Source organism: Geotrypetes seraphini, chromosome 1 (assembly GCF_902459505.1).
Source record: "Geotrypetes seraphini chromosome 1, aGeoSer1.1, whole genome shotgun sequence".
Lineage (NCBI taxonomy): Eukaryota > Metazoa > Chordata > Amphibia > Gymnophiona > Dermophiidae > Geotrypetes > Geotrypetes seraphini.
Window position 1 is genome coordinate 483,336,397 of NC_047084.1, and position 27,979 is coordinate 483,364,375.

Below are 27,979 nucleotides of genomic sequence, written 5' to 3' on the forward strand. Positions count from 1 at the left end.
ATAAACAGTTTCCAGAATCAAAATGTTCACCTGGATTGCAAATGCTAGTTCACCCATCTTCTTTGAGTCAGAAGGACATAGAACTTGAGTTCATTGTTGTTGGTTTTTTTTAATTGAATCTGAGTTTTACGGTTTGTATTTTCTTTTACAATCTGTCATTTGATAAGGCATTTCAGTTAATACTAACTGAACCATAAGCTAGCTTTGTACAGACCATATAGGGTTTATAAGCGCTTAAGCAAGTAGCTTTCACGGTCTAGCAAGCTGAGCTATAATGCTCCACATTTGACCATGCAATTAAAGTCAGCTTTTCTGTTTATGTTTTCATTATGCTCAGGATCTGATCAAGAAAAACCTTCTATTACAGAAATGGGGTGCCAGGATGTGTACTACTAAATCCTGTGCTTTCATTAAAATGTTAATGAAAAGCAAGCAAGATGTCAACAAAAAAAATCTGTTATATCATACTTTTTTAAATCTTTAATGCACTAAGAATGCTTGTTTTGCACATTTGCTATAATAACTTGTTTTAACCTGTGCAACTCAACTAGTATGCATTTTAAACTGATTCTGTCACCACTTGCACACTAGTGCCTCTGTTTGCTTTCCCATCCTTGAAGGGCTGTATCTACAAGAGATTCCTTGATAGATCACTATCATTCCAAGCAGGCAAATGGAATAAATGTCTAACCACCTTCATTTCAAATGCACCCTCCTACCAAACCTTCAGGAAATCAATTAAAACCTATCTCTTTGATAAATTTCTCTGACTCCTTTCCTGCCTTGCTGTATCTTTGAAATGCTTCCGGATAAATCTTGACTACTCTTGGCATCTAATGTAATTTGAAAGTCCTTTTCTGTAACATCGCTGTCTGTATACAGTCTCTTCCTCTATAAACCGCTCTGAACTGCTTGTGGTATTGTGGTATGTAAAAATAAAGTTATTATTATTATTAAAGTGCATTAATGAACTAAATGCATGCTAGCCAATGCAGGCTCCTATAAAGCAATGCTATATTTGGGAATTTAGCAATTTGGGAGTTGCAATTTAATCTGTGCTGTTTATAGTTAGAGCTCCTGTTTTCTGAAATTCTTTTAATGTAACCATTACGGCAGAAGCATAGAGGAAGGAAGGGAAGAAGGGCTTCTCTCCACACAATACTTAATCACAGCCACTCTGCCAACCTCATGTAACTGCTGCATTCTTCTTTTGAGCTGATTGGAGGAGGAGTTGCCCAATGATCAAGGCAGGAGCCTGAGAACCAGGGGAACTGGGCAAGCCACTTTGGGCCAGATTCTCAAAACTTTAACACTGTCGCTAAACTGTTTTCCGGCGGTTTAGCCTGCACGTATTTTAGCGGCGGATTATCAAAACGGATAATCTCTGTCTTTAGCGAGCTTTCTAGCAGCCTCCAGCAATGGCATGCAAATGTGCTCTTTAACATTGAAATGAGCCCTCCGCTGGATTCTTAAAAATCGCCGAGGCATTTTCAAAGAGCGGCGTCGGCTTTGGTGACAAAAAGCAGCGATTGGTCCGGGGGTGCCGTTACAGTGACAGCACTTGTGTTTTGACTGTGGCTAATGAAAGAAAAAAAAAAAATGTATGTATATATTTTTAGTGGAGGGTAGTAAAATCACACTTCTTTTGAGTTTTTGGGAAAGACAGGCATGTTTCATGCGCGCTTGTTAAAAGCCAACATTTCTTCTTGAGCACGTGTATGATACCCTTTATCTTGTGTGTTTCTGGTTGTGAGTCTTGATTAAATTTTACATTGAAAACAAATTACAAGATTTACCTGAATTATAATAGTTTTGGAGACAGAAAGGCATGTTTTACGCGCGATTGCAAAAAGTTGTTGCTTCTCCCCTCCTCTCCCTTCCATTCGTCCAATAGTGCAGCAGGATAGTGTTGGTTTTTTAAAAATGGCATTTTTCTGCGCATGTGCCCATCAACATATCTTAAAGAAGCAAATATATTCTTTGTCTATTGAGAAACGCCTTGTCCTTCAAGCATGTGGCTCTTCCTCACATCTACTTCCCCCTTTCTGGCATGGCTTGGGGTAGAGAGGCAGAGAGTAGTAGAAAAAAGAGCCAGAATGATGAAGGCCATCCCAGAGGGCCTTTGGTTTTCATTAAAGAACACTACACAAAGGACAAATCCAAGAGTCAGTGGGTCCAATATTTAAAACTTGTTCTCCACAGATTTTCAATGGCACAGTCTTGGCTAATACTGCTGAACATCACAACAGATTACCCTGGAGACTGGTAATATTCAGCACTGGAATTCAGATAACTGCTAAGATAACTCAAGACTGGAAAAAATGCTATCCTAAATAATCTGGATTTGTATCCAGATAATGGTGCAGATTATTGTCATTATCTGAATATTTCCAGCTGTCAGCACCATACCCAGATATTCAGCGCTGAATATTCAGGTATAACATTAGGGCCTGGATGCACTAAAGATAGTCGGTAAAACTGACTGGATCACTATTGGCCGATTTTGAACTAGCAATCTTGGTTTTTTCTGTTGCATAGAGCGTTGTGGACCCCTGTTAGGTTACAAAAATTAGATAGCTCTTTGTCTAAAAGATGTTGGCATTGTCATCTGGAAGCAGGAACTTTAGATCATTTATTGTTTCATTGCCCATTTATTATGAATTTTTGGAAATAAATTTGGGACCAAATTAATAATTTATTAGATAACCCAGTGGCATTATCCTATGATACTGTGATATTTGGTATGGAAATGAGAGCAAAAGTCAGATTTCTGTGAATAATAATAAATTACTACTTATAATAACTGGTGTTGCCATTCAGCAAATTACATATAATTGGAAGGATTGGAGGAGATTAAATTACAACTTCTGGTGGAATTCTTTATGCCATATTTATAAAATGGAAAGGTTTATTGCATTGCAACGGGGATACTTTAAGAAGTTTCAGGATGTGTGGAAACCATTAACAAAGTAGTGTAAAGATTAATTTGAAATTGTTTCCCTTATACTTATCGATTTAAGGTGTAGGGAAGGGGGAATTTTATTATTACATGTTTTATATGATGATGGAATATAAGGGTGGGTGGGATGGGAAAGGGGAAGGGATAAGTTTTGATGTAATATATCAATGATTGTTTGTAAGTGAGGTAGTAAATATTAATCTGAATGAATATTTTTAACACTTAGTGTAATTTTGAAAATGAATAAAGAATATTAAAAAAAAAGAGAACTAGCAATCTGTGAACTACCAAGTTTGCATGCAGATTCGACAGCTCAATCATTTAGTGAGCGATTGACACATGCACAGAGCCCTAACAGTAGTGATAGGGAAAGCAGCCTCTTGTCACTGTTGTTAGGGCAATATGAACCCCCTCCCCCCCCATGGCAGCGATAGGGCAGGAGGGATGCCCACTCCCTCCTGTCACCAAAGGCCCACTCCCAAGCCAGGTGCCCCCCAAACATCCTCTACCCTCCCCCCAAAAAAGACAGGAGAGATGCCCACTCCCTCCTGCCACCAGAGGTCCCCCTGACCCCCAACACTTCCCCCCCCCCCCCCGGACCTTTTCAGAGACACTTCTGAATGGTGGGGCTTTCCCTCCTTGGTGCATCACATGATGCACAGGGGGGACCTGAGGTCCTGATTGGCTCAGACGCTTAAGGCCCCACCCCTTGAGAGGTGGCATCTGAGCCAATCAGGGCCTTAGGCTCCTCTTTCTGTATCATAGGCTTGCCACTTCTGAATGGTGGGGCTTACAGACAGGTCTAACTTCTTGTTTTTTTTCCCAACAGCAGAAACCCCTGTTTTATTTTTGTGCATAGCCAAGCAATGTTAGTGCATCAATTGCTTGGCTACTTTGCATGGGGTTTTAGCTAATTTGCATGGCCGGATTGAGGGGAAAAACATGCGGTGAGCTGTTTTATGAATCAGGTCGGTAATAGCGATCGTCACTAAAGGTGTGAAAACAGTTTAGCAACGATCGCTGACTTTAGTGCATCTAGCCCTAAATGCTGCAGCTGGCACTTAAAAGGAACATGGACCTTGGAGCAGGGGCCTTGTCAGGGGTGGAGAGTGAGTGTGTTCTGTGCTTTTCAGTTAATGCAACTACATTGCCACACACTAACCAATTAGCACATGTGGCACTGCCTGCTTAGGGCAATAGGGACTCTTGCGCAAAATTAGCACATGGCTATTAATTTATAAAATAGAAAACGTGGTAATTTTACCCCAGCAGAAAAATGGCCATAACGTGTGGGAAAGACCTGCATAAGAGTCACTTTCTCTGCTGCTTGGTAAAAGAGGGACCCTGAGAAAACAACATCTCATTGAATAAAAGACCATGGTTATATCTCACACTTGTCAGTGACTGTTTGAAAGAAACCTTCTCTTATTTTTATTATTAAATTTTATTTATTGGTTTTACTCATATTAATAAAATAGAAACATTACCCCACATAATAACAGCACTGCATGTTTTACTCTGTCAAAAATTACAAAGACTAGGGGTCCGGGGACACTCGATGAAGTTACAGGGAAATACTTTTAAAACCAATAGGAGAAAAAAAAATTTCACTCAGAATAGTTAAGGTCTGGAACACATTGCCAGAAGCTGTGGTAAGAGTGGATAGCGTAGCTGGTTTTAAGAAAGGTTTGGACAAGTTCCTGGAGGAAAAGTCCATAGTCTGTTATTGATAAAGACAGGGGGGAAGCCACTGCTTGCCCTGGATTGGTAGCATGGAATATTGCTACTCCTTGGGTTTTGGCCAGGTACTAGTGACCTGGATTGGCCACCGTGAGAACAGGCTACTGGGCTTGATGGACCATGGTCTGACCCAGTAAAGCTATTCTATGTATATCATATCATACAATATATAGATTCAATAAGCCAATACATATTAAATCAAACACTTCCATCACTGATAATTTCTAAAGATCTATCTCAATCCATCCTCATTTTTCTTGAGTCATATGGTAACCCTACACCAGGACAGATAAGGAAAATGCTTGAAGACCCTGTATGTAAACTGCATTGAGTGTGATTGTAAAACTATAAAAAGGTGGTATACAAGCCTCAATCCCTTTCCCTACTTGACACTTTCTTGGGAAGACCTTTGGAGGTAGAGACTGATGCTACTGGAACTGCATAAATGCTTAACCTTGATTGCGTTTGATATCTGATTGCAGGTTCAGCTAAGGTTTTGGGAAGATGCCAAGATCAGGAGCACCCCATCCAGCGCGGGCACTGAGCAGCAGAGGTAGAGGTTATAACCATCTAAGTGCAGAAGAGTAAGTGAAAGGCATGCCATACTAGGTCAAACCAGTATGAAGCAAGGATATCACAACTGCAGAAAGGGGAAACCTTTTTTTGTTAAGATGTTGGGAAGTGTGACAGCATGAAAAGAAGGAAAAGGCACAAAGAGAAAAGATGTTGTTGGGATTCCTCCACTTACTAATCTTAGGGCTCCTTTTATGAAGCCTCGTTAGCAGCTTTATCGCACGTGACTTTTTATCACGCGCTAACCGAAAAACTACCGCTTGCTCAAGAGGAGACGGTAGCGGCTAGCGTGGCTGGCAGTTTAGCGTGGAGTATTACACGCATTAAACCGCTACCGTGGCTTCGTGAAAGGAGCCCTTAGTCTGTTGCATTAGCTTGGTGGAAGAATTCTTGGTATGGAACCTGGAGGGTTTGCATGTGTTTTTATTATTATTACTGATTTAATTATGTTGTATTTTAATGTTCCTTTTGTAAACTTGCTTTTCTCCGAGGACAAATGGAATGGCAAGTGAAGAGGGAAGGATTAATTCTTTGAGGGCCCTCTATTTATTTATTTACCTGTTTTCTTATTTGTTTTTATGCTTTTTATTAAATGATTATACATATATCCCCTTTTTTATTGTACATCACCTAGATATCGTGATAAGCAATCAAAATTTTAATAAACTTGAAACTTTACTTCTTTATTTCCATTTGTATTTGCAATAGAATCTGATTAAAATAATATAACATGAAAATGGTAATGGAAGGTAGAAGGTTGTTCTGTCTTTCCTATTTTTTTTGCATGTCCTTGCAGCATGACTACATCATTATATACATTGGACTATCCCAGGATGCATTTTTACAACCTTTATGATTAAAAGTCATTTGTCTTGGAGTTGCAGCCTAATGGTTTAGATCAGCGGATTGGGGAACTCTGGGGAAAGCTGGAGTTCACTTTCCAGTGCTGCCGCTTGTGATTTGGGGCAAGCCTACTCCTACTTATCACTTATATAGCACTGAAAGGCATATGCAGCGCTGTACATTTTGACATTTATAGACAGTCATAAGAACATAAGAACATAAGAAATGCCTCTGCTGGGTCAGACCCGAGGTCCATCGTGCCCAGCAGTCCGCTCACGCGGCGGCCCAACAGGTCCAGGACCTGTGCAGTAATCTTCTATCTATACCCCTCTATCCCCATTTCCAGTAGGAATTTGTCCAATCCTTTCTTGAACCCCAGTACCGTACTCTGCCTTATAACATCCTCTGGAAGCGCATTCCAGGTGTCCACCACACGTTGGGTAAAGAAGAACTTCCTAGCATTTGTTTTGAATCTGTCCCCTTTCAACTTTTCCGAATGCCCTCTTGTTCTCTTATTTTTCGAAAGTTCAAAGAATCTGTCCCTCTCTACTCTCTCTATGCCCTTCATGATCTTGTAAGTCTCTATCATATCCCCTCTAAGTCTCCTCTTCTCCAGGGAAAAGAGACCCAGCTTCTCCAATCTCTCAGAATATGACAGGTTTTCCATACCTATTATCAGACGTGTTGCTCTCCTTTGAACCCTCTCGACTCCCTGCTCAGAAAAGCTTACATTCTAATTTGGATAGACAGACATGACATATAGGATTGGGGATGCAGAACCCAAGGTGAAAAGAGTTAGGAGTTGAAAGCCGTTTTGATAATCTGCCCCTAAAATACATGCACTCTAAACCGGCTAGAACCGGCTGGAACCACATTAAAGGCAACCTTAAGTTTTGAGAATCTGACCCTCAGTCCCTTTAAGATTTTAAAATCCAATAATGCAGTAGTAAGGTGTTTTTTTTAAATTCTTTATTCAATTTTTAAACTATAGATGTGCACAATAATTAATACACTCACAAAGAATATTAAATCTGATTCTAAACACAACTAATACAGGCAGCCAATGCAATGAGAAAGGGGTGGGTGGGGGTAATGCTACCTAACTCCTCAAAACAAATCATGCAGCTGTATTACATTACATTATATTAGTGACTTTTATTCCGCCATTACCTTGCGATTCAAGGCGGATTACATAAGAGGTTATCTGAACATTTCCAGAAGAGTTACAGAGTTGAGTGGGTTACTTCAGGGGACTGAAATGCTTCCTGCAGTGTTAATTTGTCTTGATGGATTTCTTGAATAACAGGGTTTTTATTTATTTTCTGAAAGTTTTGTAGTCTGGGGTCATGATCAGTAGATTGGAGAGTTGGTGGTCTAGTTTTGCTGCCTGAGTGGCCAGTAGGCCATGGTACATTTTTTTGCATTTGACGCTGCTGATAGGAGGGGCGTGAATGGTGTTTGCCTGGTTGTGGTAGTTTAGATAAGGCGGTTGTTCAAGAAGGCTGGGCTGTCTTCATTTATGGCTTTAAATAGTAGACAGTAGAATTTGAATAGTATTCTTGCTTGTATTGGGAGCCAGTGTGAGTCGGGGTATGCGGCGGTGATGTGGTCGTATTTCTTCAGCGAATAGATCAGTCTCAGCTGTGTTTTGTACTGTTTGTAGTTGTTTTATCATGACTGTGGGGCAGGGGAGATAGAGGATGTTAAAGTATTCTAGAAATCCTAGGACTAACTTTAACTGGGGCAACTCTAAATACATCAGGTTGGTAAAAATAAGTGGAAAATGCAATATTAGCATTAGGCTAACAAAATTAAATTTTAGAGGTTTCATTTCAAGTTCTCGTTTTACAAACTTTGACAGTGCTCCTTAAATGTATAGTTTAAAAAAAAAAAAAAAAATCCCTAACATCCTTTTTGTGTAATTAATGCATAGAATTTTAACAGTGAAGGAATACTGAGTTGTTTTACATTTTCAGTTTTGTTCCAAGGCCCCAAACTCTTATCTCAGCTGGCAAAAGCTTTTTTACACTACAGACTCTGGTGTTATCAGCAGTCAGTTGTATTCGGTTTCTCCTCATTCAGAATACTGTAGTTTATCACACTTCACACAGAAAACACGTGACATGCCATAAGTCAGCAAATTTGTTTCCACATGCATGACTCAGCAGAAATAGCAGTTCCCCCATAGATGAGCTGGCTTGCTGACAGCTCCACCACTAAAGGTTAGGTTGCAGGTACGTGATCCATGCCACCTCAGGTTCTAGTCCAAGCTCCCTTCCCTTGATCTCCCATCTTGAACGAGTCAAACCTCTCAATGGACTTTATAAATATTACTTGGCATATACTGAACTGCAGGCTTCTTCTGCCTGGAGGTACTGTAGAATAAGCGTCACAAGCATTCATTATCTCCATGGCTTACACACGTTTGGACTACTGCACTATGATTCTTATAACAATGCACACAAATAAAAATAGAGACAGCTTAAGGCTAGAAAGCACACAGGAGCAAGAGAACTAAGAATCGAGCCAATTGATATTCAGCGCATCTCTCTGGATCTGGGCAATTTTGTTGGCAGTTTCTGTTCCTATTCTTGTCTATGCATCGCTGCATCTGTCTCTCATGCCTCTAAGTACAACCCTTTGCTGCCACTTCTATTGCAGGACTGCAGAGATGTGCAGCCACTTTCTCTTTGCTCTTACGTTTGCACAAAAGCCCGCCCTAAGATCAAAGCCTACATAACCTCTCCTCATTCCCCTCAGTGTTCTCAGCCATCACGGCTCCGCTGCTCTTCTCCTCCTTAACCCTCCAATATCTCAAATACAAATTTACTGTAGATTGTAAGGTCTCTAAGGAAAAGAAAACATCTACTAGTAGCATGCCTTTAAAAAGATAACAAAAAAAAGCACATTACCTCTTGAGGCCTGCAGCAAACGGTGTTGCTGCTAAGCCAAAGCTTCTCTCTGCTCTGACGCGGACCGCCCAGGCGGAAACAGGAAGCTGCGTCTCTATCATGTCTCCCCTCTCTCTGCGGTCCTCGAGAGAGTATAGCTGCAACTTACCTAGACGTTCTTCGGATGGTCTCAGGACTCAAGATCTCCCATATGAAAAGCGTCTAGGTAAGTTGCAGCTATAAGAACATAAGAACATAAGCATTGCCTCTGCCGAGTCAGACCATAGGTCCATCACACCCAGCAGTCTGCTCCCGCGGCGGCCCTCCAGGAACGCAGAGAGAGGGGAGACATGATAGAGACGTTCAAATATGTTACTGGCCGTATTGAGGTAGAAGAAGACATCATTTTCCTTATAGGACCTATGGCAACAAGAGGGCATCCGTTAAAAATCAAGGGTGGGCAATTTCATAGTGACACTAGGAAGTATTTCTTCACCGAAAGGGTGGTTGATCGTTGGAATGATCTTCCACTTCAGGTAACTGAGGCCAGCAATGTGCTCGATTTTAAGAAAAAAAGGGATAAGTTTGTGGGTTCACTTCGAGGAAGTGCTTAGGGAGGAGGGTTCTTAGAGTGGGCAGACTTGTTGGGCCAATGGCCCTTTTCTGCCATCATATTCTATGTTTCTAAATCATATAGTCACATGCATGAAAGATAAATGCAGGGTGCTCAGGCAGTGGCGTAGTAAGGTAGAGGCGCTTTCTTGGTAGAGGTGCTTGCACCCATCTTCCTCTCTGCCCTCCCCCCCTTCCCTTGTACCTCTAATTTTCCCTGCGTGGGTAGTATCATGAACTTGCTGCCCGCCCTCTCTCTGACGTCACTTCTGGGTCCCGCTCCTAGGAAGTCATATCGGAGGGAGAGCCAACACGACATGGGCAGCAAGTTTGTAATGCTGCTCGCACTGGGAAAACTAAAGAGGTGCGGGAGGTGGGAAAGAGGACAGGGGAGAGACGTCACCACCCCGGGCACCACTCACCCTTGCTACACCACAGTGCTCAGAGGTACTGAGTAACGGCGCCTTTTCCGTTGCTCGTTAAAAATTACCCATGGTCCTCTATTATTAATAAAAGAAAGCTCAGGTTCTCCACACTCAATGCTGCCTTTTTATGGATGCTGTAGCTAGTTATTGGGGGCCGGGCTACTGTGGGGTGGGTCCCTCGGTGATCACTCCACTCCTGAAGAATGGCCTGGTATTTCAGTACCAGTCTCTTTTTTACTAGAAAAAAAATGTACTAGTTAAATCTGTAAATTTGTGCTAGCGTTATACGTGTAAATGTTTAGAATATTAACTTACAGGACACAGTCTTAAGTCACTAAACCTCTCAAGGATTCTCTGTCCTGATCCAATCTGGCAAAAGGAATGCCCTTCCAAATTTTTCCTATTCAAATTGTTCTTAGCACAGACATAGCCGAGGTGTACTGGAACTCCATACTTGGGTTTTGGCTCTGTTCAGAAAAAAGCCACCTGATAAATTTGAACAGTCTAGGACGTTTTAAAAGCTTTCAAAAATCAGTTGGCCAACAAATGCAGACGGATATGCAAGCAAAACAAAGAAAAACAACAGAGCCTGCAGTGAAAATGCAAACCAAAACCAAAACAGGATATGCAAGCAACCATGCACTACTACGTCAACCAAGCAAGAAGAAACAGTTTATCCAATTTATGCTGGAAGACTCAGAATGTGGAACTCGCCCTTCTTTCAAGGGATGACTTACTACTTTTAATGAGACTGCTACAAGAGAAAGCTAAGTACAGTTTTCTTATAGCAGTCTCATGAAAAGTAGTAAAACAACAAACATTTTAAATAAGCAAATAGGAATGACAGCCTTGTTAAATCTTGTTTATTTGTTGAGAAAATTCCCCTCCTCATGCACCTTAATATCTTCATTACATGTAAATCTGGTTAATTGTAATTTCTTATTAAATTCTGTTATTAAGTCTCTATCCTCAAACTGTATTCTCTATTGTCATGTACCATCCTGGAAATGTCCAGTTCTCTTCTTATGTAATCCGCTTTGAACCGCAAGGTACAAGCGGAATAAAAATCACTAATGTAATGTAACCGCCTAGAACTCCCTGGGTATGGCGTAAACAAAAATAAAGTTATTATTATTATTAGTGATGATATTCAGACCACAGTAAACACCGGAGGGTGAAGGGTGTTTGGGTGTTTGAAACTCACTGTCGTATCCTTTACAGTTATCAGGTAATAGTCTTTTTCAACTTGCCTCAGCATTTTTATAATTTATAAAATAAACCCACCAGGATGTTTGAAAAAAAAAAAACAAAAACCCACCCAATTAGGAAAATCGAATCGAAAAATCGATTTAATAGGCTGAATTGAATCAAATTTTTTTTTTTTTCCTGAATTGGGCAGCACTACTTTGGATTAGAAGCATGCTTCTGGAATAAATTATACTTGCCAACCAAGGTTGTATGTATGTGTTAAGTTAGGATAAAAACTTGTATCAAAAAACTTGTATTGTAATTATGGCAAATTGTAACTTGTTATCTGTATATTATGTATGTCAACCTGTAACCCGTTCTGAGATAGAAAATAAATAAATATATATTGCTCTTCTCTGCCTTTCTTGCAGGGCTGCAGGAATTGCAATCCTTGTAATAGTGATTGTTCTTTTGCTGATCATTGGATGCTGGTATTGCAAGAAACGCAGAGGTTATCAAGTAATTAAGGTAAGGAAGCAATTATTCCTTAGCAGGCGCTTGCAGCTTCACTGTGTGATATACTAATAGGTTTTACAAATACCTGTGGAGGGGCATAATCAAAAAATACGTCTAAGTCCATTTTGGGCCTAAGTTGCTAGTCGCCCAAAGTCGGACATGTCCAAAGTCCATTCTCAAAAAAAAAATTGGGATGTATTTTTCGAGAATTGTCTATTTCTACGTACAGCTGTTTGATCATCCAGACCACTAAGTCATCTATCTTTATACCCCATTCTTGTCCAAAAATTCATCCAAGTCAAAGACGCCTAAAACAAGACCTTTTGGGCGTGTGAAGGGTCAGCAAAGTGATGGACTGGACCCCCAGACATAGCAACAGAGTAGTGGGGCACCTTAAAGGCACTGCTGCGAACTTCACAAAAAGGATGGCATATAAACATCTCACTACAACTCCCTTTATAGGTCATGGTGAACCCCCCAAAACCTACTAGACCCATTTGTCTACCACCCCTATAGCCCTTATGGCTGCAGGTGCCACATATATGGGGGGGGTTTTGGGGGGGGTTGGGGAGCTCACATTTTTCAATAAGAATGAAATGGCTTATGGGCCACTTCTGTATGGTTCACATACAGAGGTGGCCCATAAGCATCCACCCCCCAGACTACCTCTGTGCAGCTCTACTAGACTTTCCTATGCCAGGTGCTGATGTTCTGGAGGCAGGCATGTACATTTTTATTCCAATTGTTATAGCAGTGTGGGGGGGGGGGAGGTGAGTGATCACTGGGGAAGTGTGTGTGGGTCTGTACTTCGTGTCTGCAGTGGTTATCTGGTCACTTTGGATACCTTCTGGGCACTTAGACCTGTTTTTGGATCGCCTAAGTGACTATGTATAAGTTCCATCTAGGCAGTCTCGTTAAACTTTCGGTTATACTTGTAGTACGACTAAGTCTAGGTCTGCTGCCGTCCCGCCCAAATCCCACCCTCACCACTCCTCCTAAAACACCCCTTTCAGCTCTGAGCGAACAGCAATACTGAAAAGGCCTAAGCTGTTTTTAGATATGTCTAAAACCTGTTTCGATTATCGGCACTTGGACGACCTGTCTTTAAAGTCATCCAAGTGCCGAATTGGGCGGGATTTTAGACGTATTTCTAATAAAACAATAATTCTATAAGTAATTAGGTAACAATAACAGTGAGTACAGATATCTCAATATAACACAATATAGTAGGACATTTCACTGATAGTAAGGTAGTTAATAAAGGGCAATGCAAGATGAATAAGGAGCAAGGATGGATATAATGCTATAATGGCAAATTATCATAATGCAAATATTCATAATATAAAGCATACAGATTAATTATGAGTAGAGAGATAAAGCTTTAAGAGAAACAATTTGGCATTAAACTTGTGCAAAGGCAATGAAAAATAGACAAAAGGAATTGTAGATAACAGTGCAATTAAATAAAAAGAAGAAATTATAGGCTCCAGATAGTCTTTTATTGGTAACTAAAATCAAGTGGTCCCAAGTAGGTATGTCCAAACTTCAAAACAAATTCAAAAAACTGCCCATGTTTCAGCGCTTATGTCAGTGGTATCAGTTGTTAATTAAAACTTGAGTCTGATCTATACATAGGTGACAACACTCATATATATACTGTATATCCACCTATAAAACCAAACAGCATAATAAAAAATATTAAACCCATAATCAAAATCAATTAAAATAATTAAAACAAACCAGACAAAAAATGGTAAGATTACTTTTCAAAATCCACTACTCCTTACAAAGAACCAGAGCTTTTCCAAACACTGAAAAAGCACAAAATAACACAAATTAACTTATCAGAGCCAAATTTGCTTATCAAAATTGCAAAAACTTGAAAAGCAGGAGCTGCACTGTCCAAATTTTAAATAAAACTATTTTGGAGTTTAAAAATACATTTCAATACTAAAATTGTAAAAAAAAACTTACAATGGGTTTTACTAAACCGCAGATGAGTGTCTTACCATGGGACAGTGAGGTAAATGCTCATAGGACGTTCATAGGAATTGAAAGAGTATCAGAGCATTTACTTTGCCTGCCCACGGTAAGCAGCAATTCTGCAGTTTAGTAAAACCCAGCGTTAATTAGTAAATTGGCTTCATTAATGAGCTACTTTTTATTGACTTTTGCATAATACAAAAACACAAAGAAAGTATAGCAACCAAAGTAATTACAAGTACAACAAAGGTAATGTTCATGGTACAATCAATCTACAGAGATTCCAGGCTATAGATAGTGCATTACCAGAAAAGAAAAGGAATATAATAAAGTAAATGCCAGAAAACATCAGAAAATAACAGGAAGGGTGACCGTACAGCTTAGTAATCCATTAGAGAATGACACGGTGACAAAATTCATCACCGTTCCAGTCCCCACGGATAACTGCGGGAAATAATCCCATGTCATTTTCTAGTGTCTATTTCAACCTCGGTCCTTCTACACCAGCATTCTTCAAAGCAAAGCTTGCGGGTCATTGGTTGTGCCCAATTATACTCTGATTCTTCCCTCTCTCCTTAAAGAATGACAAGAAGATGGTTTCCCGCGGTTATCCGCGGGGATGGGAACGGTGATGAATTTTGTCACCGTGTCATTCTCTATAATCCATACAATAAGTTCTTAGTAAATATAAAGTATCATATGAAATGCAGCAGGAAGTTACTCAGCACTATCTGGCAAAGAAGCGCAGAATCTGGAAAATGGCTTCCAAATAGTTTCAATTTTTGAAAGGGAACCCATTCTGTTAGCAGCAGCTAGTTCGTTCCTAGCCGTTAGGCATATCATGTTCCATCATGCTGAGTACGTCAAGTTGAATGAGTTTTTCCAATGTGTTAATATCAGTTTGACAGCAATTGATAGCATCGCTTTAAGTAGACGAGATTCAGACTCAAGCACAGGGTAGTGGAGACCATGATTACCATATAAGACTATGGCAAGCGTGATGGGTTCTGAAATATGGAAGATGGAGCACACCGATTTCCAAATTTGCGAACATAAATGAGAAACATTAGGGCAATGAAATATCATATGGTCAAGAGTACCAATGGAGGAATGACAGGACCAACAGGTAGCATCAATTTTGTTAAAAGGAGTGGATAATTTGGCTAGCTTGGAGGGTGTCCAATAAGCCTTATGCATGGTAAAGTAGAGAGTTTGTGTTATGGTAGAAGATCTCAAGGCTCTGTAAGATTCCAGCCAGATGGATGACCAAGTTCGAGCATCAATAGAAACACCAGTGTCATGTTCCATACAGAATAGAGGCTGGCCATAGATATAGTATTATTGGAACTTAGCAATTTGTACTAGTTCGCAGACTCGTGCTTGGAGTAAGCTAGTTTGTCACACAGGGACAACAGCGACGGGATATTTTCACAAAGTTTGTGCTTTTTAAGCATAGCACCAATCGCCGATTTGATTTGTATCCATTGAAAGTAGTGAGTCCGAGGCAAGTTATACGTAGAGACCAACTCTGGGAAGCCTAGCCAGGAGTCATGAAGAAACAGATGATGAATTTGTAATTCCACTTATACTCCATAAAGATCTAAAAACAAGTTCATTTTGTATGCATATTTTGTTATTTCCCCATAGTGGCATGTGCATGGTATCATTCCATCTCAGAGATAAAGAGGCGTTGAACTCCTTTATGGCCAGACTAGTGGAGGAAATAATTTCATTGGTGTGCTCTTCGTCCAGGTGATCCAAGAACACAATGGTGTCCAGCGGTAGGCCCTTTGAGATCTGTTCTTCCAGTTTGATCCAGTGGGGAGCTGATACTTCTGATGTCTGGGTTATCCATTTAGAACATTGTCGGAGAAGAAAAGCAGTATGATATTCTCTGAAGTCTGGGAAATTGATCCCCCTCCTTGATCTTTACCATTTCTCAGCTTTTTCAAGCTGATACGTGGTGGTTTGTGGTTCCAAAGAAAGTCCATTAGTATCTTGTCTATGCGACTGTATGTCTGCAATTTCAGGTATATGGGCAGCATGCTCAGAAAATAGTTTATTACCGGTGATATCATCACCAGGAGAGTTTCAGAGGAGACCATTTATTAGTTAAGGAGCGTACTGTATCCAGAATATATGAAGTGTTATAGTCCTCCATATCAGAGACTGAAGGACCAAAATAGAGGCCTAGATATTTGAGTTTATTGGGAGACCAATGCAGGCCCTGGCATTGAATATCTGGACACAGACTGGGGCAATTCAAAGGCATGACCTCGGTTTTGGACACGTTCAGTTTGTATCCAGAGCAAGATGAGTAAGAGTCAATCAGTTGTAATGTTGGTTGAATAGATTCTGGAGTAATATGTCATTTGCATATGCAGAGTTTAATCTCAAAATCATCTACATGAAAACCTTTAATTTCTACAGAAGAGCGAATAGCAATCAGCAATGGCTCTAATGCAAGGTTGAAGAGTAAAGGTGACAAGGGACAGCCCTGTCTGGAACCTCTACTAGGTTTGAAGGGTAATGAGAGTAAATCATTGACCTAAACCCTACTTCTATCCCTATCCTTAATCCTTATCTGTACCCCTCAATTCCCTTGCACTCTAGGAACCTATCCAAACCTTCTTTGAAGTTACATGGCTTCAAAGAAGGTTTGGATAGGTTCCTAGAGAGCAAGGGAATTGAGGGGTACAGATAAGGATTAAGGATAGGGATAGGAGTAGAGATAGATTATAAAAATAGTCAAGGACCACTGCTCAGGCAATGGGCCTGATGGGCCGCCGCAGGAGCGGACCGCTGGGCGCGATGGACCTCTGGTCTGACTCAGCGGAGGCAACTTCTTATGTTCTTAAACCCTGTTGGTGGGGGAGTAATACAGAATCCTGACCATGGCAATAAAGGTTAGTGAAAAACCAAACCACTGTAGTACGTGAAACAAAAAGGGCCATTCGACCTTGTCAAATGCCTTTTCAGCATCTAAACTCATTGCTAGCAGTGGGTAGTCTAGTGATCTGGACATAGATATAATGTTAGTAAATGTTCTGGTGTTATCTCCTGACAGACGTCCAGCCATGAAGCCAGTCTGGTCTTGATTTATCAGTTTGGGAAGGATTTTCTGAAGTCTATCAGCTAAGACTTTAGCATATATTTTGGCGTCTACATTGATTAGGGATAGTGGCCTGTAATTCTGCACCTTTAAGGAGTCTTTCCCAGGCTTGAGCAAGACTATTGTAGTAGCCTCAGTGAAAGAGCCATCAATATTGCCTGAGGTAATCAAGTGGTGGAAGAATTCTAGCATATAAGGGGAAAGCCATTCTTGGAAAGTTTGATAAAATTCTGTGGTTAGGCCGTCAGGTCCTAGAGCTTTCTTTGGTGCCATGTTGTGCAGGGCCTCCGTCAGGTCTGTAAGGGAAATTTTGGAATCTAACAAAGCATTGTCTGTATCCATTAATGTGTTATGAAGTAAGTTGTTAAGGAAATTGTCATGAGAAGATTCGTCTGGGAGATCTGAGGTATAAAATTTTGAATAAAATTTATGAAATTATGATAGAATATCAGAGAGTTCTAATAACAACTCATTATTATCATTATGGATAGCCGAAATATTGGCTTTGTTGTGTTTGCCCTTCAGATATGTAGCTAATTGTTGACCACTTTTATTATTATCAGTATAATATTTAGCAGAGTGCATAAAAACTTGGGTTATTTAGGCAGACATTATATTCATAACGGAGACCCTGTAGTTTTTTAAGAGAAATTATGTCTGAAGGGTTAGCTTGGTGCACAAGTTCTAGTTTTTTTTATTTCAGATTTTTTTTATTTCAGATTCATGTGTGGCTAACTTCAACCTTTCATTCTTCTGAAAATGTGCAGAATACGAGATTATGACACCCCTTATGTATACTTTAAAAGCATCCCATATTATAATCCAGTTGGTATCCTGAAGTGAATTGTGTTCAAAATAATCCTTAATAGCCTGTACAATTTTGCCGTGAAAAGTTTTGTCTTGTAGCAGAGATGAGTTAAATCTCCAGATTTTACGCGTGCTGACAGGATCCGGCATCGTAAAGAGGACCGCCGCATGATCTGATAAACTAATTTCCTTGATTTCTGAATGTAAGATCGATTTCACTAAGGAGTGACTGATAAGAAAATAATCAATCCTCAAATAAGAGGAATGAGGTGCAGAGACGAAGGTGAAGTCATAGTCAGTCAGGTGTGTGATGCACCAGGGATCTATCAGTTGGAATTGGTAAATGATGTCTTGCAGTCTATGCTAGGCTCTGGTCTTTCTATATGTAAATGTGGATTTTTTATCTTTAAGGGGATCCTGGATTAAGTTAAAGTCTCCTCCGATTACGAGATGAGTGTTTTGATAACTATTAATCTGAGAAGCTAGTGTATCAAAGAATTCAGTCATCTGAGTTAGGTCCATATATGTTTAGGAAAATAATTTCTGTGTGATTAATACGTAATTTGACAGAGATCCATCTGCCATTCAAGTCAGTGTCAGAGGAAATGATTTGGACATTCCCAAGTTTCCTGATGAAAATGATTACCCCATTTTTTTTTCTATGGCAGGGCAGAAAATGGGCGGGTGTGCCCAAGATAGCAACAAACACTGCATCTAAGTGGGTTTCCTGCAGGAATAATAAATCAGCTGATAAATTGGATATGTAATTCAAAATCTTCTTAGATTTGATTGGGTTGTTCAGGCCCTTGACATAAAGTGTGCAACATGACAGAGCCATATGAGAAAGATAGCAGATTAAAGCTAGGCAACAACATGAAATTGCAATAATGATTGACAACTTTCATGACAATATATATAAGCAGTAAGGTAAAAAGCTGTACGGTCGTAAAAGAAAAGGAAAAATGATTGCCTGCTACAAAATAGTAGAAGGAACTCATTTCTAAGTAGCTTAACACGGGTCAGTGAGCCATGTGAATGCATTAAGCTAGGGCAATCTGCAAAGTCAGTGGTAAAACATATTAATATAACCTTGCCAAACTGGAATGTGAGATTTATGAAAGCAATCTCTATGAAAATATCAGGGTATGCAACCATACAACAATAGCATTACAAAATAATACAGCAGAGTGATCAGCGTTCATCTGAGGTTAAGTCAGGTACAATCAATTGTACTCGGTGCCACTTGCTCCAGGTACTCTGCAAGATCCGAGGGATTAGTGAAATCCTTGGTGGTGTTGTAGGTAACGCGTAGTCGAGCAAGATACATCATTCCAAATTTAGCCCCAAGCTGTTTCAGTTTAGGGTGGTATTCCAGCAGTAGCTTTCTCATCTTGGCGGTGTGTTTACCCAGATCCAGGCCAAATAAAAGGTTGTGCTCTTCAAATTTAATGGGAGCCTTTGTGCGAGCCTGCTGCATTATAGACATGACTTGCATGTAACATAGCAGCCTCACCACCATGGGCCGCGGGTGTTTGCCAGCATTGTTTGGTAGGGAGTTGGTGCGCATTCTATGGGCTCTATCAATTTCAAAGGGTAAATCAAAAGATATATCCAGCAACTTCGTTAGCATGTTAGCAAGAAAATCAGCCATATTCGGCCTTCATGCGATTCCGGTAGGCCCAGAATTCTAAAGTTATTACGGTGCGAACGATTGTTAAAATCCTCCAATTGGGCCTCTAATGAGGAGATGCATTTCGCGCTTCGTAAGAGTTCTTTAATATTAGTCTCCGCAGTGGTGACTCCAGTTGCTGTCGCTCCACTTTAGTTTTTATAGCAGCGAATTCCACCGTGAGCGCAGCCAGTTTTGTTTTAATTACCTCTGTGTCGCTCTTCACTTCAGAGCGCATGTGCAGCTCATCTAGGATGGTCTGGGAGGTCTCATCGTCCGCTTTGCTTCCAGGTGTTTTATTGGGGAAACCAGGTCAGTATTCCTGTGTTTACCCGATTTGCTAGTGGCCATCGCAGTAGGGTTGTCAAATCACTAGTCAGAGTGAAAAATCGCTCAGTTGAAAGGCAAGGTATTTCGATTCAGTGATGTGGCTTTGCAGGAGCACAGGCTCTATGCGTCCGCCATGATCGGTGCTCGCTAGCACCCATGAGCTTTAATCAAATCTAATCTAGGACTTGTGGATCACTCTATGCCTATAAAGGTTCAAGGCAATTTACAATTACCATACACAAGAGCCACATTCCGTGTTCCAGGTTCTGTGGATGACATCACCTACATGTGAAAATATTAGCCTTCTTGTCCTCAGAGAAGAATGGCATATTAACATAATAAAAAGACTTGATACGATAGTTATGTCTCTGTTGCTGTGGGAAGAGGAAGGGGCAAAACTGAAACAAATGCAGCAGCAGCTCTTCAAAGCTTTCCGAACTCTGGACTGGTATAGAGAGGAAAAGCTACCATCCAGAACCAGTGAAGTAGGCAAGCTGTGATTGATGTTTGGGAAGGATGAGATGGAGTTGAATACAGAAAAGGGGTAATATGAAGAAGGCAGTGAATGCTGGAAGTGGAAGGGGAGAACAGGGAAGTAGGGGTAAATTCTGAATAAGGTATGGATGAGGAAGATTAGATGAGGGAGGAGAATATGAGGGGCATGAGCGCCATTTCTCTGATGTCAAAAATGCAAGTTTGAGTTATCTGGCATCTTTTAGCTCCAAAAAGTCTTCACTGCCATATGATAGGGAAAACAGGGTATATAAGAACCATAGGAGGAAGTAGATAAGATATGATAGAGCTTGGAGGTAAAGGGGTGCAAGAGAAATGGGATGGAGTGGAAGTGTGTTGAGGGAGAACCAGAGCACTATAAATATAATGGGAAAAGATAGAAGTGTACAGGAGAGTTAGGAGCGAGGCTGGGGGGGGGGGGGGGAGGAATACAAGAGTGAACCATATGCAGCCTTCTGAGTATTTAAACATGATTTTCTGGCGTATGTTTTTCTGGCGTATTCTGAGTATTTAAACATGTTTTTCTTGCACCCCTTCTGTTGTGTTGACAGAACCATTTTGGTCCTGCTACGGTCAGAGCTCTGATGGGAAGTTATTGTGAAAAAGTTGCACCAATGGACATAAAAGTGCCACTGCAGGAGTACAGCAACCTGAGCCTTGGACCTGTGGTGAGTTCAAATTAAGCTTTCATCCCAGGTTCTGTTAATGTTAAAAATGAATAGTATACATATCAGAAAAAGGTAATCTTGCCCATACACAACAGGGTGGGTTGAAGAAAGGAGACATAAAGGGGCCAGAAATAAAGGGGTGAACTGGAAAAGTTAAGAAAGTGAAAAAAAAGAGGAGGGAACAAGATGGGTTGAACAGGTGTGACAAAATGAGGATAGAGAATGGATAAAACAAAAAGGCATTGGGGTGGTAAGCAGATTGCATTTCTACTTATACTGTAGAACAAACATAGGAAAAACACTAATACTTTGCTGATCAGCAAATGCCCAAAGAAATAGATGCATTTTTTTCTTATGATTTCAGTAATATGGAACAGGGCACCTTATTTTTTTTCACTACTCTATCGTGTATGATCGTGTCTCGTGCCTTATGAAACCACAGCTAAACTAATGCTAGCGGCAGCTGTGTGGCTATGTTAAGATCACAGAGCTGCTACTGCTGGTTCAGGGCTGGGGAGAGAAGAAGAGTCCCGGCAGTGTATCGGCGGCAGAAGGCAGGAAGTATGTCAGATGACGGCGCTGGAGCCTTTCTTCCAGCCCGGTGTGATGCTTCTGAGATCGCTGGCCGCAAAATAGTACCTGGAGGGCCACATGTGGCCCATGGGCCGCGAGTTTGAGACCGCTGTTCTAACATCACTTCCTAGGTGCGGGTCCAGGAAGTGATGTCAGAGGAAGAGCCAATGCTGATGTAAGCAGTAGGTTGAGGGTTGCTGTTCACGCCATAAATGTTAAAGAGGTACAAGGGGAGGGGTGGAGAGGAAGATGGATGCTTGATGCCCCCACCATGATGGTGCCTGGGGCGGAGTGGACTGTCAGTCCCCCCTACTATGCCACTGCTTAACATTACCTCACTGGTCAGAAGAGCCCTCTCCTTTTGCTCTGGAAATTGCAGAGGCTACAAACCTAGACTCCAAAGCTACTAGAGTTCTCTGCAAGCCACCTAGAGTAGTATCTAAGGGGTTTCTACATATATAAAATTGGTACCACCTGCTTAACTTGTTCAGTTTGTTCAAATCTGAATGCAACAGAGTAATTTCTACCTTTTAGTAATCAGGGTCTATGTTTGTCCATCATCACCACCTATTCTTATATTTCATCTCTAACTGGAAAATGTAAAGAGATGGGGAGGAACAAGAGAGTTAAAGTCACAGGAAATAAGGCGATATCTTCTGTGCTAGAAGTTATGCACAATATGCCTGCTTTTGAGAGTTTCTTTCTGTTAATTCCTACAGGTACCTGATGCTCCACCAGCTTACAGTGAAATTGATATCAGATCACTGCCTCCATCTTATTCCCCATGAATGTTGTTGCGGTCTTGAAATTACATGAAATAATTCTTTTTGCAAGCCCCTATCCTTGAATAATACAAGATACCTATAACAAGTCATTGGCATTAAATGTGTCTTTGCTTTCAGTTATTTTTCATACTGACTGATTTGTTAAATATGCAACATTATTAGGCGTTTGTTTGCTTTGTGATAGACTAGATGCTTTATTAACATCCTATCATGCTGCTTCCATCTACTGTGCATGGCTATGGACCTGCAAGGGAAAAGTGCAGGCTAGGCATTGCTAGGAGAACTAATAACAAAAATACTTTTCTGTTCTTATATAAAATAGCCAAAAGCCTCTAAAGAGCACCTTGTTTAAGAAAGGAATAGAGAACATAAGATTTGCCGCTGCTGCTGGGTCAGACCAGTGGTCCATTGTGCCCAGCAGTCTGCTCACGTGGCGGCCCTTAGGTCAAAGACCAGTGCCCTATTTGAGTCTAGCCTTACCTCGGTATGTTCTGTTCCAGTAGGAACTTATCCAACCTTTTCTTGAATCCCTGAAGGGTGCTTTCTTCTATAACAGCCTCCGGAAGAGCATTTCAGATTTCTACCACTCTCTGGGTGAAGAACTTCCTTACGTTTGTATGGAATCTTTTCCCTTCTAACTTTAGCGAGTGCCCTCTCGTTCTCTTCACCTTGGAGAGGGTGAACAATCTCTTTCTCTACTAAGTCAATTCCCTTCAATATCCTGAATATTTTGATCATGTCCCCTCTTAGCCTTCTCTTTTCAAGGGAGAAGAGGCCCAGTTTCTCTTTCCTCTCGTATGGCAACTGCCCCAGGCCCTTAACCATTTTCTTCGCTCTTCTCTGGACCCTTTCGAGTAGTACTATGTCCTTACTGTGATCACAACTTGAGTACTATATGCAGCTCTGCTTGCCACATCTCAAAAAAATGTATAGTTGCATTAGAAAAGGTACAGAGAACAGTGACCAAAATGAAAACGTGGGTGAAATGACTGTCTTATGAGGAAAGGCCAAAGAGGTTGGGCTTTTCAGCTTGAAGAAACAGTGAAGAGAGAGATTATAGAGGCCTATAAAATTTCCAAGTGAAGTGGAATGGGTAAACACAAATCAAGCGTTTGTACAGTATGTCCCCTAGGCTTTATTTGTACTTCCTGAAAGAGCAATGGAATTACTAAAAGCTAGTGCTGCCTGATTCAGGAAAAAAATTTTTGATTCCTGAATCAATTTTTCGATTCAATTTTCCTGCCCAATTTGGGTGTGTTTTTCAAACATCCTGGTGGATTTATTTTATAGCCTCTTTGCTCTTTCCTACCCACACTGGCGCTGTGGTGTAAACAAAATAAACAAACAAAAAGACTTTTCCTCTCTCAGTTAAATCCTAGTTCACGTTCACGGTCTAATACCAGCTCTGGCAGGATACACATTTCAAATCTGACATTGCAATCACAAAACAGAAAATAAAATGATTTTTCTACCTTTTGTTGTGTGATCATTATTCAAATAATGTTGGTCCAAGGCTCTGGTTTTTCTTCTGATCAGGGTCTCCTTCTTTCTTCTTTCTCCGTGCTAACCATCCATCTTCCATCTCTGTCCTCCACTTCTATTTCCCTTTCTTCCCCCGGAGGACTTGCATCTTTCCTTTTTTTCATCTCCATCTCCCCGCAGCTGCAGCGATGGACCCCACCATCTCTCCTTTTCTCAACTATCCTTCATCCAGCATCTCTGCCTCCTTCCCCACCACCCCAGGGTCCACCAGCTCTCCCTTTCTCTTCCCAACTACCCTCCTATCCAGTATCTCTATCCCCCACCCACCCCTTCACACCATCCCTTGTGTCCAACTTCTCACCCTTTCTGTTCCTTCCTTCCCTAAATCCCATTGTCCACCATCTCTCTCCCTCTCCTGTTTTTAGACCCATTATTTCTCCCCTCCCCCCGGTTATATGCAAGTTTCTTTGAACCCCCTCTTCCCTCCCTCTGTGTACTTCTACACCAGGACCACCCTCCCTAGAAGGCCTGCCCCCCTGAAGGCCTGCATATTCTCCCAATTTCCCCTGAAGGCCTGCCCCCCCCCCCCCGAAGGCCTATCAGTTTCCCCAGCTCCCCCCGAAGGCCTGCATGTTCGGTCAACTTCCTCGCTTTTACCTTAACATAATATGACAGCCTGAAGGATCGCCGGTGCTGTAGGAATCCTTGCAACTGCCGTAGTCAGCGGAACGTTCCCTCTGCCGCGATCCTGCCTCTGATGTCAGACGAGGGGGGTGGGACCACGGCAGAGGGAACGCGCCGCTGACGACAGCAGCTGCATGGATTGCTACAGCACCGGCGATCCTTCAGGCTACTGTATTATGTTAAGGTAAGAGCGGGGAAGCTGGCCGAGCATGCAAGCCTTCAGAGGAGGGGAGGGGATGTAAGCCTTCCCGACTGATCCTCCCACTCGCCCCCTAAAACAGAAACGAACAGCCAGCAAGAGGCAGCGCTGTCGCTCCTGCTATAGGAAGGCACGGGGAGGATGGTCGGTCACTGAATCGGGAGGCTGATTTTTTTTTTTTAAAGCAAGTAGGTTTGAATCGATTCACCCACTTCGAATCGGAAATTGGGCAGCATTACTAAGTACTACATTTAATACAAATTAGAGAAAATATTTTTTTCACTCAACATAGTTATGCTCTGGAATTCATTGCCAGAGGATGCGATAGTGCAGCTGGGTTTAAAAAAAGTTTGGACAAATTCCTGGAAGACTAGTTAATATACTCTTCTGGGGAAAGCCACTGCTTATCCCCAGGTGTAAGCAGCATGATATCTTACTCCTTTTGGGGATCCTGCCAGAAACGTATGGCCTGGATTGACGTCTGTTGAATACAGAATGTTGGGCTAAATATACCTTTGGTCTAACGCAGTATGGCATCTTAGGGAAAGGGTCACGGATTTGATATACTTTACCTGGAGCAATGGAAGGATAAGTGTCTTGCACAGGGTCAGAAGGAGCTGCAATGGGAATTAAACCCTGTTCCACAGGTCCTCAAGCTTACTGCACGAACCATTAGACTACTTCTCCACTCCATTTTCTGATATACCTGTGATTGTTGATGAATTTGGACATGTTTTAAATCTTTTGTAAACTGCATAGCTTTCTTGTAGAAAACTGCAGTATACGAGACACTGTAGTTTATTGGAGTGCTCTTCAACCTTTTTACACCTATGGACTGGCGGAAATAAAAGAATTATTTTGTGGACCGGCAAACTACCGGTACTAAGACTGAAATAAAAAACCCTGTTTCCACGAGCTAAATCCATCCATCCATCCGCTGATTCCATCCGCACAAGCCTCAATTATGATTTTATATTGAACATATTTTATTAAAGTATAAAAAGAAACAATATTCTGTACAACTGTCATTTTATAAATACAAATAATAGAGAGCAAGGATCAATAAAACCCCTGTCTCCCCTCCCCTTTAGATATATCCCCTCTACTATCAAGAAAACTGAATAAGCCAAATTATTATAGAATGCTACACAGAAATATCATGCTAACAGAATACCGCAGTCACACATGACAGGAATAGTGTTAGGTGAGTGAAACTTGGGCATCTGACTCCTGGTTAGCGAGAGCCCTAAGCAAGCTGGAAGCTAAAGAAGCACTGCCTGGGCTTTGCAGTCCCGTTATGTCTAACACCAGCTTTAGCAGGCTACATATTTCAAATCTGATATATTCTAATCACAAAATTGAAATAAAATTATTTTTTTCTACCTTTTGTTGTCTCTGGTTTCTGCTTTCATCTTCTTTTCACTCTTTTCCTTCCAGCGTCTGCCCTCTCTGTCTCTTCAATCCAGCATCTGCCCCTTCCATCCACTGTCTGTCCTGTCCCCCTTCCATATGTTATCTGCCTTCTTTCTATGCCCATCTCCCCTTTCCATGCAGCCTGCGCCCCCTCTCTCCTTTTTACAATTCATTCCAGCTTCACTGCTCATTTTTCTCTCCACCATATCTAGCATCTTTGTCCCTCTCTCATTTTTCTGCTGACCTCCTTTCCAACATCAATCTCTCTCCATTTTCTCATTCCTGTCTCTCCCTTCCCTCATCTGATCTCTCCATTTCACCCTGATCCCTCTCCTCCTCTAATCTCCCTGCCAGCTGTTAGCTTCCTTTTTTTCCTTCTCCCTTCCCTCCTCCCCCTATCCAACAGTAACTATCTTCCCTTCCCTTCTCCCCTCCCAGCAGCATCTCTTCTTCTCCCTCCCTCCAGGTCCAGTAGCAGCTCTCCCTTTATCCATCAGCTTCCCAGCCTCCAACAGTGGCTTCCTTCCCTTCCCTCCGTTCCCCTCCCAGCAGCTCTCAGTACTTGCCTCTAGCAGTGATTCACTTAGGCAGCCTTGGGTCCTTTGATGGGTCGCGCCGCCTCTGAGGAAAGAGAAAGTTGCATCATCAGAGGCGGGCCATGACTCAGCAAAAGCCCCAAGGCTACCTAAGTGAATCGCTGCTGCAGCAAGTACTGATAGCTGCTGGGAGGGGAGGAAGCTACTGTCAGAGGCTCTCACTGGCCCTGCACAGACCAGAAGGAATTTTGCACACCGATCTCACCGGCACTGGTCTGTGGACCGGTGGTTGAAGAACACTGATGTATTGTATTCTGGATTAAATTTAACTATCTGCTTAATGTACACTTGTTTCATTTGTCTAGGTTTTATGTATTTTATTATGGATTGTTGTTTTGTTCACTACGTGATGCAGGGTTCCACATTAAGAGTCATTGCCCAGGAAAAGGATTTAGGTATCATTGCTGAGCATACATTGAAACCCTCAGCTCAGTATGCAGTAGCTGCTAAGAAAGCAAATAGAATATTAGGAGTTATTAGGAAAGGAATAGAACACAAAGATGAGAATGTTATAATGCGTTTGTATTGCTCTATGGTGCGGCTGCATCTCAAATACTGTGTGCAGATCTGGTTGCTGCATCTCAAAAAAGATATAATGGAATTAGAAAAGGTACAGAGAAGGGCAACAAAAATGACAAAAAGGATGGGGCGAATTCCTTATGAAGAAAGGCTAAAGCAGCTAAGGCTCTTTAACCTGGAGATGGCTTAGAGGAGAGATGATAGAGGTCTATAAAATACTGAGTGGAGTGATGTGAATTTCTTGTTCACACTTTCCAAAAATACTAGGACTAGGGGGCATGCAATGAAGCTACTAAGTTGTAGATTTAAAAACTGTAGAAAATATTTCTTCATTCAATGTGCAATCAAACTCTGGCATAGAGAATGACACAGGGACAAATTTTCCCCCCGTCCCTGCAGGAACTCATTTTCCCATCCCCACAGAGTTCTTTTCCTGTCCCTGCCCTGTTCCTGCATGCTATGTCATCTGCACAAGCCTCAAACACTTATTTTTAGTTAAGCAAGAGTTTAAAGGAATTGGGCAGGGGCAGTGACAAAACTCATGGGGACGGGGAAATTGAGTTCCTGCGGGGACAGGGAAAAATTTATCTTTACTCTAGAATTCATTGCCAGAGAATATGATTAAAGTGGTTAGCTTAGAAGTGTTTAAAAAAAAGGTTTGGATAATTTCCTAAAATTAAGTCGCTAAGCCATTATTAAGATGGGAAAATTCACTGCTTATTCCTAGGATAAGCAACATAAAATCTGTTTCACTCCTTGGGATCTTGCCAAGTACTTGTGACCTGGGCATGTCACTGTTGGAATCAGGATAATGGGCTTGATGGACCTTCGGTTTGTCTCAGTATGGCAACTGTTATGTTCTTAGGTACAAAACAGATTTTTCTGTTGGCTTTGTCTAA

The 27,979-nt window shown here is 41.4% G+C and overlaps 1 protein-coding gene across 11 annotated transcripts in view; it reads left to right on the top strand.

Moving 5' to 3' along the window:
• MLANA (melan-A) overlaps positions 1–22,303 on the top strand; it is a 54,839-nt gene extending 32,536 nt beyond the window's left edge. For 9 of the 11 annotated variants that reach the window (XM_033925755.1, XM_033925763.1, XM_033925701.1 and 6 more), the window contains 4 exons: positions 5,182–5,283; positions 11,663–11,759; positions 20,713–20,829; positions 22,122–22,303. In XM_033925755.1, the coding sequence (XP_033781646.1) occupies positions 5,204–5,283; positions 11,663–11,759; positions 20,713–20,829; positions 22,122–22,190 (363 nt within the window). In that variant the 5' untranslated portion in view covers positions 5,182–5,203 and the 3' untranslated portion in view covers positions 22,191–22,303. Of the gene's footprint in view, positions 1–4,729; positions 5,284–11,662; positions 11,760–20,712; positions 20,830–22,121 lie in introns of those variants that run through there. The other 2 variants (XM_033925712.1, XM_033925700.1) reach the window with 2 other exon arrangements.
• The last annotated feature ends 5,676 nt before the right edge of the window (positions 22,304–27,979 follow it).